The 19,150-nt window shown below is 39.9% G+C and overlaps 1 protein-coding gene across 2 annotated transcripts; it reads left to right on the forward strand.

The window, feature by feature from the left end:
- The first annotated feature begins 2,418 nt into the window (after positions 1–2,418).
- lsr (lipolysis stimulated lipoprotein receptor) lies at positions 2,419–18,124 on the forward strand. Of its 2 annotated transcripts, XM_084556943.1 has the most exons (11): positions 2,419–3,063; positions 5,694–6,023; positions 7,878–7,997; positions 8,270–8,326; positions 9,107–9,253; positions 9,705–9,896; positions 10,076–10,132; positions 10,731–10,847; positions 12,406–12,703; positions 16,662–17,130; positions 17,409–18,124. In XM_084556943.1, exons 1-11 carry the CDS (start codon positions 3,024–3,026, stop codon positions 17,442–17,444), a joined length of 1,863 nt encoding a protein of 620 aa, XP_084413069.1. In that variant the 5' UTR covers positions 2,419–3,023; the 3' UTR covers positions 17,445–18,124. The 2 variants fall into 2 exon arrangements, with proteins under 2 accessions (XP_084413069.1, XP_084413070.1); XM_084556944.1 differs by lacking the exon at positions 8,270–8,326 and having other exon boundaries at positions 2,493–3,063.
- The last annotated feature ends 1,026 nt before the right edge of the window (positions 18,125–19,150 follow it).

Raw genomic sequence — 19,150 nt, forward strand, 5'->3', positions numbered from 1 at the left:
CATGGAATATACTCTGCGTCGGTCCGTTGCTTATCAAGCAAACTATAGCGGCATAAAAGGGATGGTTTCAGGGTTTCAGGGGTAACCCTTTATTCTTGCTATTGACTATTAATAGCCAATAGCAAGAATAAAGGTATCAAAGAGGCAAGAAGTCTGCCTCCTGAACTCAAAATAGGAGCTGGTTCCACACAAAAGGTGACTGATAGCCGAAGACTCTGTCTCCAGTGCTACTTTTGGTAGTTCTAGGAAACACAAGTAAGCCTGGACTCTGATGCTAGGTTCACACTTGCTGAGAGAGCTAAAATGTATTTTTAGTGGAAGCTGGTGATATGACAAACTGATATCCCAAACTTGTCTGTAATGATGTAACCAAGTGCTTGAGTGACTCTAATGGCGACTTGGCAACAATGTCACTGGCAACAATGACTGAGTTGTTCCATCTGTATGGCGTCAATTTAGTGCCAGAATCCGCGCGCATAAAAACCATAATCAGCGCGCATAAAGACCACTTACGCGCTCGCGGTCTCTGTATACGCGCTCGCGTCACTGTAGGCTATACTTGCTCTAGAAAGCACAGAGAGTAATGCCTGGATTATGCTTCCGCGTAGTGGTCACGCAATGGCCACGCAGTTGCTTGGACGCAGTTGTGAGACCGTGATGGTTCTGCGTGGGGTTTACGTGTCGAAATGCAATTCAATGCCACACCGGTAGAGGGCGCTATGATTTTTTGTGACCGACCGACCGAGACTCTTGTGACGTATCTCGCCTCGTATAGTTATTTACTCTCCTCCCTCCTCCTCCGCCAGACGTTCTTCCATGTTGTCCATTCTCAAAGACCAACCAAACTGAAGACTTTTTAAAAATGGCGGTGTTTATGAGTGGAAACCGGAAAAGCGGTCTCCAGCGGATGTAGTTAGCGGACCAATCACAGCCAATGCCGCTGCGTTGCTGCTGCGTTGCTGTTGCGTCGCCTCGACGCGCGTCGAGGATTTTTGGGAGGTGCACGTCTGGCCCTTGCGTAGGACGTACGGGGGTCCGCAAGGACGTAATAGGTCTGTACGCCCCCTCGCGCTGTGTCAACGCGGAAGCATAACTTGGGCTTAACAGCGAGCATATACAGAGAGACCACGAGCACGCAGACAGTGACGGCGAGCACGTATACAGAGGCCGCGAGCGCGTATGCAGAGACTGCGAGCGCGTATACAGAGACTGCGAGCACGCAGAGATTGACGGCGAGCGCAAAGCGAGTGATGGCGAATGCGCAGCAAGTGTCGGCAAGCGCGTAGAGAGTGGTCTTTATGCGCGCCAATTATGGTTTTTATACGCGCGGATTTTGGCACTAAATTGACGCCACCGTGTGAACGCACCGTGAGAGTGACATCACCTACTGTATATCAGGGATGGGCAACCTAAATGATGGAGGGGTCCACAATTTTTCATCGACACTACCGGAGGGCCACATAGGACCGCGCACTTAACCAGATATGATAAAACTGCCATTATAAATATGTCTGTCTGTGTATATATTTATAATTATATATGTGTGTGTGTGTGTGTGTGTTTATTGAGGCAAACAAAAAATAACCACGATTTTTTTTTTTTTTTATTTGTGCATTTTTACACCAAGAAACAGTTCAATATTTTCCTTGTATACCCACTCTACCTCACCACTACCAGCAGTGGGCACTGGTAAAAAGCCGCCGTTGTTTGCGTACTTTTGATTTAAGGTCCGCTACGATAGCAGCCCTTGCAGCTTCAGTATACTTCTCGTATTTAGCTTTGTGCAAAGCGTTATAGCGGCAACTTAAATTGAAATCTTTCACGGCAGACAGCGTCTCCAAACAGACTAAGCACATAGGTTTGCCTTTACATTCTGTGAACAGATAACCTTCTTTCACCTGAAAGACACGATTTTCTCGATCAACTTTTCTCTCTCTTCCGCTCTGAACCACGGCTCAACGCCTCTTCTTCACTGGTAGAGAAGACCAGGTGGAAGCGTGTGCGAGGCGGCGTCTGCATTAGAGCCGCCATCTAGTGGCTAACTGTGTCATTACAACTGATTCAGTGCCGCAGAGGATACAGATTTATAACTTTCAAAAATTAATCTAAGGGCCACGTTGAGTGAGGTCGCGGGCCGCATACGGCCCGTGGGCCGCCAGTTTCCCATCCCTGATCTGATACTATGAGGTCCTAAGATTTGAATTGCATAGTTGCCAAGAAATGTAACCATAATAAAATAAGCACTTTCAGAATTAGTGCTCCACTACATTCTGAAAGTGCTTACGATGAAAGAAGCATAGGCTACGATGAAAAATAAATGCTCAAGTAGGCTACTTGTGCTTTATATACTGTCATTTATAAAATATTCCACTACTGCAAGAAAATAGAGATTAAAATGGAAATCTCTCTCCTGTAGGAAACACACACACAAACACAAACAAATACATGCTTTCCTCTAGAATGAATCCTCAAGCACTTTGAACTAGTGTGAAGGGGTGAATACCGCTTAAATCGTCCTTTTTTAAATGTTCTCTAACTTGGTCCTCACAAAGATAGTAAGGTAAAAACACGATAACACGCAAGTTGAACATTAACAAACAGTGCTTTCATGTCGTTATCAGTCTCTGGGGCATACCAAGAGCGGGTAGATATAACATGCTTCTTAGCCAAATTTCTAACTTAGCGAACAAAATAGGGACAAAGGAAGCTTGTATTGCTCTCACCAAAATGTTTTTTTAGAGAAGCAAATCTTGCGTCGACAGAAGGAACAACACACAAGTATTTATACACACCCCCCTGTTTCGCAACATCAAAACTCACCTGTTGGCTGTGCGGGTGACGTGGGCCGTTCAGGTACTCCGTCGCCTACGACGCTGAAAGACACAAAATGGAGTTGACGGTACAAGGCTGAGGAAAACTACATTTGCGCCTCAATATTATGCATTTGTTTAAGTTATCGTTCGTATTATAGTCGAGTTAATAACACTACAATCGACCGAAACCACGAGGAAATAAGAATAAAAATGTTTTGGATATTAGTCGTCGCCGCCTTAATGGCGACAGGTAAGTCGGCCTTTTTTTTTTTTTCAAACAGGGTGGGCCCTCTTCCGTGAAAACGGCTCCGTCGATACTTGCTCTATACGCAATATTTTCATAATTTGGACGTGTTTGTCTGGCTTTTTTTTGTTGTTGTTGTTGCTGCGCAGTCATTGTTTTGTGTCTGTTAACATTCATATAATTAATCATTTACGTCGAAATGAGTAATAGTTCTTTTTGCTGATAGTTGTCTCAAATATGAGCTTACAAAACATATAGGCTATGACATATATTTGTAGTTTATCGACAGTTATTTGAATGTTTGTTTCTATACCAGAAAATAATACCTGCACTCTAAATGTTATGCAAAGCATATGCAAACATAGGCCTGTTTTTTTTTGTTTTTTTTTGTTTTGTTTGTTATGTTTTAACTTTTTTTTTATTGTTTATTTTATTACATGTGGCGACATGTTCAGACAAATTCAAAAGAAAAACAAAATGCTTTTGGTAAGAATCTCTCTGCTGAGGAAATGCTACCAGGACATGTTATTGTTGAATGTGCAACCTGGAAACCTATTGGTCTCATACACTGCCTGGCCACAAAAAAAAGTCTCCGCCAAAAAAAAAAAAAAAGGTCATACTCTCTAATATTTCGTTGAACCGCCTTTAGCTAAGATTTATTTCCATCCAGTACTGCATTCATTATTCACCAAGATCTTGTATTGATGATGGGACAGTCTGACCACGGTGCAAAGCCTCCTCCAGCACAATGGGGTTAAGGTCTGGACTCTGTGGTGGCCAATCCATGTGTGAAAATGATGTCTCATGCTCCCTGAATCACTCTTTTACAATTTGAGCCCCATGAATAATGGCATTGTCATCTTGGAATATGCTCGTCCCATCAGGAAAGAAAAACTCCATTGATGGAATAACCTGGTTATTCAGTATATTCAGGTAGTCAGCTGACCTCATTCTTTGGACACATAATAGGCACGTTCGACTTCATGCAGATCTGTGCAGATCTGACTTGACGTGATGCATGCTGGGTTGTCATGCTCATAGATCTCGAATATGATTGGTTAAAATGAACTTGTTCTACCCAGCATGCATCACGTCAAGTCAGATCTGCTCAGATCTGCATGAAGTCGAATGCGCCTAATGTTGCTGAACCTAGACCTGAGCAACTGCAGCAACCCCAGATCATAGCACTGCCCCCACAGGCTTGTACAGTAGGCACTAGGCATGATGGGTGCATCACTTCACCTGCCTCTCTTCTTACCCTAATGCTCCCATCACTCTGGAACAGGGTAAATCTGGACTCATCAGACCACATGACCTTCTTCCATTGCTCCAGAGTCCAATCTTTATGCTCCCTAACAAATTGAAGCCTTTTTTTCCAGTTAGCCTCACTGATTAGTGGTTTTCTTAACCCTTATATTGTTTTAGGGTCAAATTTGACTATTAAACATAGCCCTAAGTTCTACTGTTGTTTTTCTCCAATTTGATTTCACCAAACGTTTAAGTGATAGCTGATCACGATCAATCAGGGTTTTTTCAACAACATTTCTTCCTCACAGACGATGGTTCCCCACTATCCTTCCAGTTTTTAATAATGCGTTGGACAGTTCTTAACCCAATTTTAGTAGTTTCTCCAATCTCCTTAGGTGTTTTCTCTGCTTGATGCATGCAAATGATTTGACCCTTCTCAAGCAGACTAACATATTTTCCATGACAACGGGATGTGTCTTTCGACATGGTTGTTTAAGAAATGAGAAGCTACTTATTGCATCATTTGGGTTTAAATGGTGCAGTGTTACAGATGAACCACAGAGCAAATGATGAGAGGAAGTTTGAGTAAGATCAGGTACGCTGAGCGTAGACAAAATGATACATTTCAGTTTTGTAGTGCAGTTAACAAGAGCGAACCTGTCTCTTCTGGTTGGAGTTCAAACAATCCCACCAACTTTATTGTGACCTACTTTACTTCTTTTAGTTTTTTATGGACAGAAAATATAGTTGCCTAAACTCTGTACATGGATGGGTACATCCATATTAAAGCATCTAAATTATTGTTGTTTTTAGTAGTAATTTTGAAGTATTATTGAGTTGTTGTGTTTTTAAATGTGGTTTCTATGTTACTTTACTAAGCAAAGTTAAACCGTGCGTAATCCATTTCATGATGAAATGTTATACTGACCCCGCGACCCTTAACAGGAATAAGCGGGTACAGAAGATAAATGAATGAATGAATGAATGTTAATGTTAAGTGTTAAGGAGTCATGAAACAGTTGCTGGTTAACAGGACAGTTACTTAAACCAGAGTAGACATATTCTGGTGAGCATCTCTAGTAAAACAAGTTCAGCAGATAATTATTACTTTGGTCACTGTGAGAATATGTCATAAAAATACCAAATCCTTTGCTCTCAAAGTGTTTTCATCAAAATCTTCTCACTGGCACTGGTCAGACTGAAAACACACTCCAGTCTGAAGTGACTCATCACACCCACTCTCGGTGAAACTAGTAGTGAAGAAATAATTTGTTTGTCATGCACCACGCCTTAGGGGTGGGCAAAATGTTAGAAGCATTTAATATAACAAACTTTGTTGTCAACTGCTTAGGCTAATCAGTGTGAATCGTTTTAATGTTTTCTTCTAGAGTCCACCATGGCTGTGTCCGTCCAATGTCCTCAGAAGAAGTACGTTGTCATCCTCTTCCAGCCTGTCACCCTCATCTGTAACTACCAGACAACTGCCACTCAGCCTCCTGTTGTCACATGGAAATACAAATCATATTGTCGGGACCCGATCCAGGCTGCACTCAATCCCAGCAGCGCAGATAACATCCTGGCTCAGAACAACCCCAATTATGACCCCAACATTGAGTGTGCTGACACCCAGCGAACAGTGCGGATAGTGGCCTCCAAGCAAGGCAATGCCATCACCCTTAGCAATGAATACCAGGGTCGGAAGATCACCATTACAAACAGTGAGTTCATCTAAACATACAATCAGTGATGGGAATAACGGCGTTAAAATAAACAGTGTCGTTAACGTTTTTCAGTAACGAGTAATCTAACTAATTACTATTTCCTCTGTTACAACGCCGTTACCGACAGTTGAATGTGGTGCGTTACTTGCGCTGTCAGCCAGCCACAAGAGCTGCAAAGGTGTTGTTTACACACAAACGCGCGCATAGCAGTATCAAGCAAGCGATCAGAGATGCGTTTGGAGCATTCAGAGGTAAAGTTGAAGTATAGGCACTACTTTAACCTCATTGAGGTAAAAGGCAAGAACGTACACATGAAGTGTACATTTAGCTCAGAAAAAAATTCTAATTCTTAAAAGTGTGATATTTTGACTTGAAAAGTTAATTTCACATGTTACATTTCCTATGTTACTCTTGCAAGGTTAGACAATCATTAGCCACGCCGGGGTTCATTCCCACAGCAAAAAGTTGAAAACCATGTTGAGTTAGAATGAAAACTTGTAACTGCGATTCTTAAAATATTTAAATTAGGGCTGGGTATTGCTACTGATTTCCTTATTTGATTTGATTCAGTTGAACATTGAATCATTTAGAGCGAAAGATTTTCACTAAACTAATGTTGTCATCAGTTTAGGAGATTTGTTGTTGTTTCACAATATTTTACTTCTAGTTAGCACATTTTATAGGCATTGCTGTGGTCTCTTCTCTATTGCCACATATATGTATATATGATAGGAGAGGTAAATAACATCACCATCTTGTGACAACGCACTGGGAAATTTTTTAAGCTTGCCCTCAACTTGCTCATAAACCCCAATCAACATTCTGTTACCAGACACCACCACAAGACACCCTCAGAAGGCACATGTCCATTTTCCGAGTCAGAACTGTTTTGGTGGCATAAGGGAGAACTACACAATATTAGGCAGGCATTCATAATGTTATGCCTGATTAGTGTATATGATTGTGTATAGATTAGTGTAATGCTACATTAGAAATTTGAATGACTTCATTTCAAGTTTAGCGACTGATAGCGAATGAGTTGTATGAAAGTTACTGTTCCAGACAGTAAAAACATGCTTTTTATTTTGATTATTTTCTACATTGTAGACAAATACAGAATCTATTAAGAAGCACATATGGAATCATATAGTAAAATAAAATCCCATCAGGCCTTTTTAAAATGATCAGATTGGTATCGGGCTTTAGGCTTCTTAGGCCAAGATGGCAATGATTGATTTCGAAAGTATGCATTTTCAAACACAGCAGTTTCAGTTCCCCTAGATGATTACAATAATGGTTTCAAAAGTATAGATGCATGTGCAGTTGTTATTCAGGAACGCGTAAGAAATCTTTTGTTAAAAATGTATGAAGTTGTTATCAGCTCTACATAGTTCTGGTATGAACAGCAAAGTTACTGCCTGTGCCAAAGTTATACTGCAGTGATAACTCCTCCTGTCTGAACCTGGTGGACATTAAATATACTCTATGTATGTATTGACAATGCCAATAAAAATGTAGCACTAAACTAATATGGCATTACAGTACCTCTCAAACAGATCAGAGTAGTGAAATACAGAATAGAGATATAATACCTAAAAATAGTACAAGTTCAAAACAAATGAATACAAAAATAGATTAAACATGTATTCCATAATTCTGTAGTTACTCAACATGAGTGAGTGGAGGTTAAGGGCAAAGGGACTCCAGTTTTTGAGAACTCATAATGTATAGCAGTATCAACTGATTAATATTTTCTAGTTAGACAAACTTAGCAAAGATTATTATTATTAAACTTCTCCATTCTAAATTGTAATAACGGTACGATAATAAAGGTTTCTGTATTACTCACAGATGCAGACCTGAATATTGCGCAGACCGCATGGGGAGACAGCGGGGTCTACGTTTGTACTGTGACTTCTTCCCAAGACCTTTCAGGAAATAGTGAAGATTACACAGAGCTAATCGTTTTGGGTAAGTCTGATCTGTATGTAGTCATACATTCCTCCATTAAAGCACAGTTCCTCTTTCTTTTTTTGTCCATGCTTCCCCATCTTCTCATTTCTTCTCCCATCCACCAACACTTGGCCTGAAAGATTTTATAAGTGGCTGATAAACTAGGCTGTCAGCAGAGGATACTTGTCAGGAGCTGGGTTCTTACTAAATCTTTATAGTCAGACGTTGTAGGCAGTAAAGGTAGACCGATACCACTTTAAAGTAATTGTGGCTTTATCTTTCTTTCACAGAGAGAAAGTCAAATACTACTGACCTCCTGCCTGGCATTGACTTACTGGTTATGGAAGGTAGTACAAGCCACTTTATATAGCTCAGTCTCAGGCCAACCAAACAACTCTGGTCGAAAGCTATGAAGCCTGTTGAGACATACCGTAAAAAGCTGGCCAAGTAGCAGCTAGTCATTTAAGAGCAGATGCCTGCATTTAAGCCTCAAACATCCTGTTTACTCTCATATCATCTACCTCTAGCTATCTTTTCTTAATGTTCATAGCTCTCATGTTTGACTTTCACTGGTGAGTACAGATGGCTATTTAGCACTAACAAAGTGGAATTTTGCACACATTTCCTTATCTGTGTATGCATTGAAAATCTTCTCACGCAGTGCTTTTCTAGCTCAGATTCAGTTTTAGTTGATTTATTTCCATATGCAGTTCCCCCTCTCTTTGTGCTGTTTGAACTGTGCTGAGTCAAATCATGCCTTGCGTACATGGTGGAACCAGTATTACTAGTTTGACAAAATATTAAAAAATACCACTGTATCCAAGATACTATATTGATCCAAACACAAAAAAAACCTAAAATTAAATCAGATTTTTTGTCATGAAAAACAAAAAAAACTACTGCTTTTCATTTTGACAGATCTTGGATACATTTACATACAACACAGTTTCTTTTCAATAGGGAAGTGAAACCAAAACAGAATCCCTATCTCATATTTCTACATAATTGTGTTTATACCTAGATAGCTTTATCTGTAGTTCAGTATTAAAAATCCAAAATTTAATTAGAACACGTTTTATGTATTAATAATCTAAAGTTTTGGCATACATGTATCTTGCCCCAAACAGACTGGCTCCTGGTTATTTTGGTGGTGCTGGGCTTCTTATTGCTGCTGCTCCTGATTGGGATCTGCTGGTGCCAGTGTTGTCCACATACCTGCTGTTGCTATGTCAGTTGCCCCTGCTGCCCTGATCGTTGCTGTTGTCCACGAGCATGTAAGTACCAAATTGAAAAGCCAAGAAATTGTACCAGTTGTTCTTTAACTGTATGTAATCTGACACTTTGAACCACACACAACTCGGTTCTTAAAGTGTCACTTATCTGCCAGTACTAATCTCGGGTTTACTGACAAACTTGAGAACATTTCAAGCATTAAAAAGCTGCAACATTTAACTGAAAATATTTAAGAAACGCATCCAAAGTCCACTCCACAACTGCATTTTGTTTATTTAATCCCTACAAAAGGTTAAGGGTTTAAACATGGTTTCAAGGGACTATTTGTTTGTCAGCTGAAGTGTAAAATGAGACATCTGGCTCCTGGGATTCTCACCAGACTCAATGGTCATAATCAGTGACTGTCTGTTCATTTATGTTCCATCTGCCTAGTAAAGATCACACAACCATGTTGCTTTTTACTTTAACTAACTTTGTTCCATTATTTTGCAGTGTACGAGGCAGGAAAAGCAGTGAAGAAAGGTGTTTCCAGTCAATACGCACCTACCCTTTATGCTCCGAGTATGTATGCTCAACCAGCATACAGTGGTCACCCTGCTATGCCCCTGCTTCCTCTACCCAATGGAGCTGGACCCCCAGCCCCTTATAATGGTTACAGGCCTGAATACGATGGTGCTAGCTCAGGTATTATAAGGAGTATTAATTTATGAGTACTTTATGTAGTAGTTGTGATCATGTGTTAAATCTAAATAGTAGTTTTAGTCATTTGGCTGCAATTAGGAGTTTTGTGATGACAGAAAAAAAAAAAAAGAAAAAGTTGTTGAAACATGTTTTAAATGGCTTTGTTAACTTTTCCTCTGCAGTAGGACAGGGGTCCCAGGTGCCTTTGCTGCACAATCAAGACACTGGAGGGGAACACAGTGAGTACTGACAGGGGAAAAACACATACGCAACTGCTGAGTTAGTCTTTATGTGGGTGGGGTATTTTTGCATTATTTTTGCAATATTCTCAGATAGCTTTCCTCACGTGTGATCTTATTTCTTACATTACATTTCTCTCTAATGCACCATTTCCACTTAACTAGAAAGAATTGAAAATGAAGGGAAGCTTCTCAGTTAAAACGTTTTGCTTTGAAACTGACATTACAGTTTGGACTTCAGATTCAGTGACTTAGCTGGTCCCTCCATATGAGCTGTCTTCTGCTCACGGTTTCTTCCCATTAAAAGGGATTTTTTTTTCTTGCCACCGACTAGGCAACATCACCCACTTCTTCTTTTTCTCGGTTGAACTTGACCACAGTTTTGTGAATAATACTTTGTCAGCTTGAACACAATCACACCTTGCTGTATCACACTTCCTTATAAACAATTGAAATCGATAAAGTTGAAATGAGCAATGTACAAGTTGAGCAGTAAAGAGTATTTGATGCATCCAAGTTACACTAAACACCCATGTAATCTAGACAAAAATGAGGCCCAAATGATTCAGTGTATTTGTCACTCCCTTCTTCTCGCCAGCACGCAGTGGGTATCGTATCCAGGTGGACCCTGATGGAACTGCCACTCGTGCTATTTACTATATGGAGAAAGAGCTGGCTAATTTGGACCCATCCAGACCTGCGAACTACAAGCGCTGTAAGTGACAAACCACTTCCTGTTATTCTGGTAACAGTTTCAATCATGCTGCAGGTGAATGTAATGCCAAACAATACATCCTGCTTCAAGTTTACATATAATTTGTTTTGAACATTAGACTTTCAGACTAATGTATTTTATTAATGTGATTATTTCAGTGAAAAGGTATTATGGTAGGCCCCATCCAAACAAGACACTAATTTGAAGTTACTTAGAACATTACAGTTTCATCTTAAAATACTATTTATTACATACTAAAATACAGTGCCAAACATAGTCTTATCCACCCTGCTATAGCTTGTTGATACCATTTTGGCAGAAGTAAGAATATTATTAATTTGGTAAATTATAGTAAGAAGATAATATACCATCATAGCATGATTCAGTTTGCAAGTCAAATTATTATAAATGATGAATTATCTCCGAGGTTTATACATGGACTGGAGCCTGTAAACAGATCAAAGCCACAAAGAGACGGTATTTGTTTCATTTGTTTCATTGTTCCTTTCACGTTCCGTGTGCTTTACAAATCAGAGTAATATGAGGTGACTTTCTGGTCCTGTTACGTTGTGGTTGATTGTGATGGGGGAAAAACCATTACATAATGTTTAAACTGAGTTTCACAATTGCTGTTATGAAATGTCACATCTGTAGAATCTTGTCATTAGGTGATTTTGTGTGTGGGGGGGTGTGATGGGGAGGGGTGACTAGAATAATTATCAACTTGGAATATTTTTCTATCATGTTCGGAGCTTTCTAAACAATGCTTAATGCTAAAATGCTTAATGTAATTACCATTTACTACAGTTTGCTCATGAAAAGTAAATAAGGAAATATTTTTTATTATTAACTCCATGAAAACTTCAAAAAATCAGATGATCGCAAGCGATCATAAAGGGGTCCTTGCCGTGGCCAGAGGTATAAGTCTCCAGTAGTGCCCCCTATAGACCGTATTGCACAGAACTTAGTGGGCTTGTAAGGAGTCATCCACAGATTGTTATTGTCAAATTTCAAGTAGTTTACTGTGGTGGTTTGTGAGATATAAACATGTAGTTGTTGTAGCGCCCCTTACATGCCGAATTTCACAAAACTTGGCATGATTGTACGCAAGCATATTATAATGACGGTTGCAACGTTTCATACGGATTGGGTGAATGCTTCAAAAGTTATAGGCCTTACAGTCATAGAAAATACTTGCGTGTCACCTGTAGCGCCCCCTGCAGACATAATGTCAAGCATCTTGATGGGCATCCACACAGTATGTTACAGACTGTGTATACAGTTGTCCCTCGCTATTACGCGGTTCACCTTTCGCGGCCTCGCAGTTTCGCGGATTTTTTTAGTGCAATTTTGCATGCTTTTTTTTTTTTTTTTACAGCGCATTGTTTTCTGCATCCTGATTGGCTAAGGGAGAGTCCGCGTGTCGTCTTCTGCGTTCTGATTGGCTAAGGGACTGTAGACAATTGTCAATCAATCTCCTCCGTACTCAACATCTAAACACAAGTTTATTTCCTCTGTTCTAATTAGCATGCCTACTTCTGTGGCTTTCTTTCCTCAGTGGACAATATGACTGAAGTCAGTTCCCTGCATGATAGCTCGGAACCTCGAGGCCGTGGTGGTCGTTCCCAGCCACCACCTCTGGCCACAGTCTATGACCGGGATGAGGCCATGAGCACTATCAGCAGCGTTTCCCAACAGGGCCACCGCCGTGATGACTACCCACACCGTGGCAGAGGTTACATGGAGAATCGCGGACGCGCCCGCTCCATGGATAACCTTGATGACATCGGACGCCGTTACCCCCGAGACGACTACCCGCCACACCGACGTCCAGATGAGACCAGAGGCAGGCGAGGGTGAGTATCAAATCGTTGACCTAGGATGATATATCAAATGAGTTTTTGATTCTGAACAACGTCAAAAAGGCTTATGTTAGAAAATCAAACTAGTTTTTCCGTCACTTTGGACTTAAACACCGGCAAGTTCTCTGTTGTGACGTCCTGATGTTATTGATCACCAGTATGTGTGAATTTTCCAGTCTGGCGTAAAACCAGCAGACCACATACCACTTTCATCATATAGCAAAGGTTCCATTTGTCAGTGACTTGGAATAGATTGCTGTTCTGTCTAAAATTAACTTAAAGTTAACAAAACATAGCAGCACGATAAAACTATGGCAGCACCCGAAACACAACCTTAACCTTCTTTGACTCATTTTTTCCTGTTTGACCTCATTTGACATGACGGGGCACAGATGAAAGGAAATTCCATATTAGGAAAGTCATGGTACTCATTTACACAGTCAAAAAGCCTGGGTTTGGAAATATGTTTTAAACAATCAATTTCAGATTTGACCCATCTAGCTGCAGATGTTGAGCAGAGATGGAGCTATTTGTACAACAAAAGAAAAGATTGTAGACAAGTGATAAGTTGTTATTCTGATGCTATCCTTCTGCTCAGCAGTGACACTATAATTAAAAAAAATCAAAATGATATACAGTCATCCTTTGGCACTTCGCAGTTCACTTTTTGCGGACTCGCTAGTTCACGCGATTTTAATTCATAAATATCTAATTTTATATTGCGGAAAATTCACTATGTCACGGGAAAATACAAAATAAATAAAACGCATCATCCTGCACATATACCAAGCGCTCAGCATCTCGCCATGTCCATTTCAACTCGTGATCTTGCTGCGTGTAGTGTTTCTGAGCGGTGTTGTGAGAACTTTCGGTAACGCGTGTTGCAGTTAATTAATTAATTTAAAGCCCTACAATGCATCCCTTGTTGTTAAAATTATTACATATATTTGTTGTTACGTATGTATTGTAGCGACCCTGCACTAATGTTCTTGTTATAATGTTTAAGTTGTGATTTCTGACTGTGTGAATTAGGGCTGCCACAAACGATTATTTTGATAGTCGATTAATCACCGATTATTTTTTCAATTAGTCGACTAATCGGATCATACGTAAATTGAATGTAAAACATACAGCTTATCGCACCAGCATGAAGCTGCATATAACCATCATTAGTTTTCAGCTTGAAGTGTTTAAGGTATACGCTAACTAAAAATAAAGACAATTAAGATGATAGTTCATTAAACCTTTAGCATTTACTGCTATATGAGTAAGTAGTAAGTTAGCTCTCTGTTCACGCTAATATTAGCAGCTAACTAGCCAGTTAGCTTACCGAGACCACGGTCCCTCTTCATCGTTGTCACAAGTAGAGTTGTCACGATACCAAAATGAGTAACCACGATACTATACCAGACAAAGTATCACGGTTCCGGGTATTATCGCAATACTGCTGCCTTTTTTTATTATTAGTTTTTTTTTTTTGAACTGCAATGTATTTGTACAAGTTATAAATACTTATTAATTACTTATAATGTTGAGCAAAATTAGTGGTGCCACTGACGACGACGCCGCGGCAGACTCGCCGCTCGGGCCAGGTGCTTCTGCCGTGGTGAGTGTGTCGTCTCGTGTTTGTGACTGTAAGCCGTGCGGCGTCTGGGCGAGACAGAACTTTAGCTTGTTGTTTGTTTTGAAGCGAATTTCTATCGAAGCGGAGCTGTCTTCATGGAGTTCGTTCTTGCCGGCAGAAACAAACGAACAGCCAATCAGCTAACAGACGGGCGGACCCAGCGTGCGGAAACAGCCTATTATATCCCCGGACGTCACCAGTAACAGGCAAACAGCCAATCATTCAGCAGCTGTGTAGTTCGGTGGCAGTAGTTGCCATGTGGGTTTGTTTACAAGGGAGACGCGGCAGTGGAATGTGCCACAGCAGTTTTGAGAGAAAAACAAAGATTTAAAAAAAAAAGAACGACGCGTCGACTATTAAATTAGTTGTCAACGATTTTAATAGTCGACATAATCGTGGCAGCCCTAGTGTGAATGTGTATGGTACGGTTAGGTATGTGGTTGGATGAGAAAGCGAGGGCGCGGGGTGAGGTGAGGAAGAGAGAGTCATGGGTGTGTTAATACAGTCAGTGGTTTAGGGGGTATGAGTGAGGAGCAGAGGAAGAACGGAGGACTGTCACAGTGTCACACGTTAATGGCCACAGTATGTTTATGAGTGTAGAAAGTGTTTCAGAGCATAGAAAGTGTTTATAACAGTATGGAAAAGGTAATAAGAGTGTGGGAAGGGTTCATAAAGGTTTAACAATACAACATATACAACAGTGTAATTAATAAAATAAATACATATAAAACAGCATAAATAATAAAATAAATATGTGGTCGCTACTTTGCCTATTCTGTTTTTCGCTGGGGGAACTGGAACGTAACCCCTGTGATGGACGAGGGAATACTGCATCTCTGAGACATAAGCACACATTGTAGTGGAAGAGCGCACACTGGACACCTGTTTGATGAACAAAAATGAAAAAAGAAAAAAAAAATGTTTTTGATATTTGGATTGTGAATATTTCTTCACTCATTGCCTAGCAGTGGATATTTATTTATGAATTTTATGAATTTAATTTTATGAACAAATAATGCACATTGACATGTCTTGTAAGTGCCTTTTAGGGTTTAAGTAAACAGCTTTTTAGTTATTTTAAGTTGTTGATATTGAAGATTACTTATGCCATAAAGTTACATAAAATAAAAATACTTTTGACAACTGATAAAATTCCATCACTCAACCACATCTCAGCGATGTGGTGGAACTTCCCCGAGTAGTCAACATGAGAATTTGTTTTCTTCTATATTAGGCAACACGGAAGCTGCTTTGAAACTGAAGTGCACTAATAATCATGACAAGAATCTGTGTTGTTTTATTTGTTTTCCGTTTCCTCTAATATTGTAAATATAAAGTAGATCAGCTATACCTGACATCTTCTGTGAAAGAAATACTTTCCACATGAGTTCTCAGAGCAGCTTCATCCTCTTCATGTATTTTTCATGAATTGTAAACCAGGTGATTCAGTGAGGTCCTAGCAGTTTAAAAGATCACGATTGGATTCCGGTTTGTGAACATCTCTTTATTGCAAATCATTCGTATTTGATTCACCTTTCAACCTCCCACACAAACCTTTACAACTACCCCCATGGCTCTCTCCTGGTTACATGCTTGCGGTTTCAGTGCTGCTTGCTGTAAAGATTAACCGCTAAAATGAACGCTGCCCTACTATACTTACGGAAATTGGAACGGTTAACGGTTTCAGAAGCATGTGTTTGTGGTTAATTGTGTCACCAGACAGTAAAAATAAAATAAGGCACATAAGCAAAAGAGGCACGAAGGCAAAGAGGCGATACATTCAGTATTGCAACTTTAACTGAATTACTTCCATTGAAATTTGTTTACCACATTATTGTGTTAAAATATAATAAGTGTTGGTTATACTTAATAATGGCAGATGCCTTTTTGCATATTACATATTATTAAATGAATTCTTCACATCCTGTTCACATTCCTTTTTTCCTTCTTTCTTTGTATCAAATTATTTACATGATATGTGCAAATACAGGGGACACATCTACTTATTTGTTTTGTAACTGAAGATACGTTGATCCATAGCTTACCCAGTATTATTTCATTTCCTCACTGATTGACATCAAGTCTTATGTGTTACTGGATAAAAAACATTGAAACATGTTAATTGTGAATCTCACTCTATAGAGCGTTAAACTGCATTTAGTGTCCTTGCCTTGCTTTTCTAATGATAGTGACAGAAGTTTAAACTGCTAGAGTTCAAACTGGAACTCAGGACACAGCAGTGAGATTTAAACTTAACTTGTTGTAAATCAGCTCAACAGCCACAGCTTGTTTTTGTTTTGTTCAATGTGCTGCTGTGTGTCTCTTTAGCTCGTTTGATGAGTCGAGCAGCAGTGCTCGCAGCGGCTACGGTCGCGATGTTGACGACCGCAGACGTCGTGACTACTCCCCTGATGATCGGCACAGAAGAGAGGAAGGGGCCTATGGTGGCCTTCCAGGGCGCCGCAGCCGCAGCCGTGACGATCTAATGGACCTGGAGAGGGGACACCAGCGTGGTAACGGTGCCAGGGGTGGCCGGGATGATTACGATGACAGTTTCCTGCGAGAAGCTATGGAGCGGAAGAAGATGGGTGAGCAACAGAGGGCACGCAGTCGAGAGCGCCTGGACAGCGAGAGTGACCGCTCCGATCGGGGAAGGGCGCCACGTGGGCCACCACCACTTCCTATGAGCCCACCCTCTGGATATCACAATCGCCACGATGACTACCCACCTCCTCCACCCCCGCCATATAGTGATGATGGAAGTGTGTCCTCTTCAAAGAAAAGCAACCTTCGCAAGGTGAGTCACAAAGCATATATCAGTTAACCACATTGTTGCAGTTGCTGCAGCTTGCCATCACGGTTCACATTCACGGTGTGGTTAATTCAGAGACATACACCGCCTTCTGTGATGACTCAATGGTGCATTAATACAGCACCAATACGTGGCTGAAAATGGCTCCGCTTAAGCTGTTTTAGGAAATTTGGACTTTTTTTTATTTTTTATTTGTGACCCATTTGTATACTACATATTATGTCACTGTGTTGGTTAACTAGAAATTACTTTTTGTTTTACAGAATGGAGCTGTGAGTCGGGAGAGCCTGGTTGTATAAAGCTAACCATGAAGTGAGCAACTAAGTCTAATATCTTTTGATCTATCTGAAACAGACCGGCTGGTTTCTCAGAGTGTAAATATTAGTCACATTGCTAACTTGCTGTGCTAATATTACATATTTCATTTTCATAATTAATATTGAACAAATTGATGCTAAATGTAATTGTATATTTTTCTAACAGTGAAGAGGTGCATGGCTGAAATGTGCCTTTTCTTTTACAAAACTTTGTGGCTGCCACAAGTGCCTTAGCGTGTACAGAATTTTACTTGTAGAAATGTAAGTCATGTTGAGAAATAATTCTCATCTTGACAGGTAAACATGTTCTGATTGGTTTTTATGTTTTTACCTTTTATGTAGTTTCTGTTAATGGATACAGGTAGATTTACAGGGATCTAACAATTTGTGATGTTGTTCTGATTTTTTATAAGAAACAATGTACATTTATTTTTGCTTTTAGTCACGATAATGTTTGCTCACTGTATTTAGAAACATACTATTAAGTATCATTTTTATTGACTGCTTGTATTCTGTTTTGTTTTTTGTTTTGTTTTTTACACATACTATTGCAGATTTAACCCTCAGTATATTGTACAGCCCTCCAGCAATACGCTCTGAAAATGCAAATGTTCATTATTATATGCTGAAATTTTACAATAAACGTCTCCATTGCCTGGGCATTTAATTCACTTTAATAGTTTCCCCACTAGAGGTCAGTATCTTGACAGTCTGTTATTTAATAGTTGTCAAAAGTAACAGTGGCGTTGTTTTTTATTGCTGTTGGATTCTGAAACATTATCACTAAAAATAACTTTTAGACACGGTGGGAGTTTATTACCCGTTTACCTGTATAAGGATACCGGTTCATTACTTATCTTATCTTGCAAAAGCGTTCCAATTCTAGTTTGTTTTCAGATTTGGTGCTCAGGAGAAGGCCACAGAAATAGGATATAGAGCTGATCATCTTTGACACTATAGTTGTTTTTCTTTTCAGCGTACTGACAGTTCCATACATAAACCATTATATATATTCACATTAATCGTGGTGTATTGTGTTTTTAACATAATAAACAAAAAGTCTAATTTCAAAATGTCCTGCATCAATGCTGCTGAGACCTGCAAAACAAAAATATTTCAGTTACAAACAGGTAAGACAACATTTCAATTTTTATGACAAGCCGTTAATACTATTTAACTGTGTATAGAAAAATAACCGTGGTCTGTGCTACAGGTCTCCTGATTCCTGTCAGTTTGTGTGGGTTCCACACTTGTTAGGTGTCTCCTTCTCGCGTTGCTACCTATCAGCACCCTGTGGTTTCTTTAAATGCACAGGGTTTTTGCAGATGGTCTTCATGTGTTCACAGTGGTTACATGTATGGTGTGATGTAATAAAACAAGCATCATTTTTACATGTTTGCTGTAAAAACCTGCTGCCATATTAGAAAAAAATCCCCATCTGATTCAGTCAGTTAAACTGTCCATCACGCTGAATAAGAAAGGTTGTAACTTACTGGTATTGAAGGTATGTTTTCCTGAATATTAATGTAGAGGTTGTCTATGTGACAGGAAGAGATGTGTCGCTTCTGCTTTTTGCATATTTGACTTTTGTGCTTGTGTTGCCAACAGAAGCATGACCCATGGTGAAAGCAATCTCAAATGTCTCCGTATTGCTGTCTTTGGCAGAACCCAGGGGGAGAACTGATAAA

The sequence above is a fragment of the Chelon labrosus genome (genome assembly GCF_963514085.1).
Source record: "Chelon labrosus genome assembly, chromosome: 12".
Classification (NCBI taxonomy): domain Eukaryota; kingdom Metazoa; phylum Chordata; class Actinopteri; order Mugiliformes; family Mugilidae; genus Chelon; species Chelon labrosus.

Bases quoted from the DNA above. Each gene is read 5' to 3' on its own strand.
- lsr (XM_084556943.1), top strand. From the start codon at position 3,024: ATGTTTTGGATATTAGTCGTCGCCGCCTTAATGGCGACAG. The intron at 6,024-7,877 runs GTGAGTTCATCT...TATTACTCACAG, and splicing joins GAAGATCACCATTACAAACA to ATGCAGACCTGAATATTGCG. The intron at 8,327-9,106 runs GTAGTACAAGCC...TGCCCCAAACAG, and splicing joins TGACTTACTGGTTATGGAAG to ACTGGCTCCTGGTTATTTTG.